This window comes from Lipotes vexillifer, unplaced genomic scaffold, assembly GCF_000442215.2.
Source record: "Lipotes vexillifer unplaced genomic scaffold, Lipotes_vexillifer_v1.1 scaffold225, whole genome shotgun sequence".
NCBI lineage: Eukaryota > Metazoa > Chordata > Mammalia > Artiodactyla > Lipotidae > Lipotes > Lipotes vexillifer.
Genome location: NW_006787630.1, coordinates 141,720 through 143,140, shown reverse-complemented (window position 1 = coordinate 143,140; position 1,421 = coordinate 141,720). Strand labels below are relative to the sequence as shown.

At 67.3% G+C, this 1,421-nt stretch overlaps 1 protein-coding gene across 1 annotated transcript in view; it reads right to left on the bottom strand.

Annotated features, from left to right (window-relative positions):
- The window catches only part of GNA11 (G protein subunit alpha 11), a 20,827-nt gene extending 19,575 nt beyond the window's left edge, over nucleotides 1-1,252 (bottom strand). The window contains exon 1 of the mRNA XM_007460326.1: nucleotides 1,113-1,252. Coding sequence (XP_007460388.1) covers nucleotides 1,113-1,248 — 136 coding nt within the window. The 5' untranslated portion in view covers nucleotides 1,249-1,252. The remainder of the gene's footprint in view (nucleotides 1-1,112) is intronic.
- Nucleotides 1,253-1,421: the final 169 nt, after the last annotated feature.

The window sequence follows — 1,421 nt, the reverse complement described above, 5'->3', positions numbered from 1 at the left end:
AGGAATGCAGCAGAGCTCCTGAGAAGGCAGGGCAAGGGCTTCGCTTGTGTAAACGACCTTCTTGCCTTTGACTGCGGAGGTAAGTCCTCCAACAACCCTTATTTGGGGTGACAACAGCTTGCCGACTGCTGGGCCGACTGGTTTCCTGCAACAGGTGCGCAGTGGGGGAGACGGAGACTTGGACAGGAATCCTCTCCAGGAGGGAGAAGAGGACCCAGGAGACCCGGCTCCCACTAGGACGTAAGGAGAGGGGCCAGACGGAGACAGTTGCTCCGTCAGGGCTCCACCCGCCCCGGCCGCAAGAAGAGAGGAAAGGCTGTCTTCTCCCCCACGGACTGCACTCCACTGGAGAGGGACATGGGTTTTCTGACTGGCCTCAGGCAACGGGGGCTGGAGGGGAACAGGCCCAGCCTGCAGGGAACAGGGCTCCACCTGGTGGGAAAAGTAGAGAAGGGATGCCAGGAGGCAAGGGGTGCGTCTTGTGGATTACAGCCCAAAAGTCTGGCCCTGAATAGATGCTGGGGGCAGCGAGGGGGCACACTTGTCGGGGGCAGGGATGGAGGGCCAGCCCTGTGCAGGGAGGAGGCTTGTCTCCTGAGAAGGGGCAGAGGGCAGAGCCTCGAGGGTTTTGGGGGCCCGAACGGAACAGCAGAAGCAGAAGCTGGCCCTGCAGGGATCGGGGCTGGGCAGCAGAGGCACGGACTGATCCCAAAGGGTCCTGGGGACCCCGCCTGGACAGCAGAGACAGGGGCTGATCCTGAAGGAAACTGGGGCCTGATCTGGACAGTTGAGGCAGGCGCTGGCGCTGCAGGGACTGCTGACCTGCCACGGACAGCACAGGCGCGGGCAGATCCCGAGGGTCTGGGGCGCTGATGTGGACAACAGAGGCAGGGCCTGGCCCCTCTGATGTCAGGGACTCAACCTAGACAACACGGGCTGCAGAGATCGGGTGGCCCAGAGGTGGACAGCACAGGTAGGCAAGGGCTGACTCCGCGGGGGTCGAACCCGCTCTGGACAGCACGCAGGGCCGTGGCCAGCACGCAGGGCCGCCCCGCCCGCCCGCCCGGCACGCGCACCGCCGGCCCGAACCCCGCAGGCCCGGCCCCACTCACCGAGCAGCAGTAGCTTGAGCTCGCGCCGAGCGTCGCGCTTGTCCCGCCGCAGCTGTTTCTCGATTTCGGCGTTGATCCGCTTGGACTCCTTCACCTCATCGCTCAGGCAACACGCCATCATGGACTCCAGAGTCATCGTCCCGGACCCGGCCCCGGCCGCCCGCCGGCCGCCCCCGCCACCGCCCCCCGGCCGGCCCGGCCCTGGCCCCGAGGCGCCCAGGCCGCGCCCGCCCGGCCCTCGGCGCTCGGCCCCTGGGCCGGCGGTCCGCCTCGGCAGCCTGAGAGCACCGGTCCCGTTCAGCCGCTGGT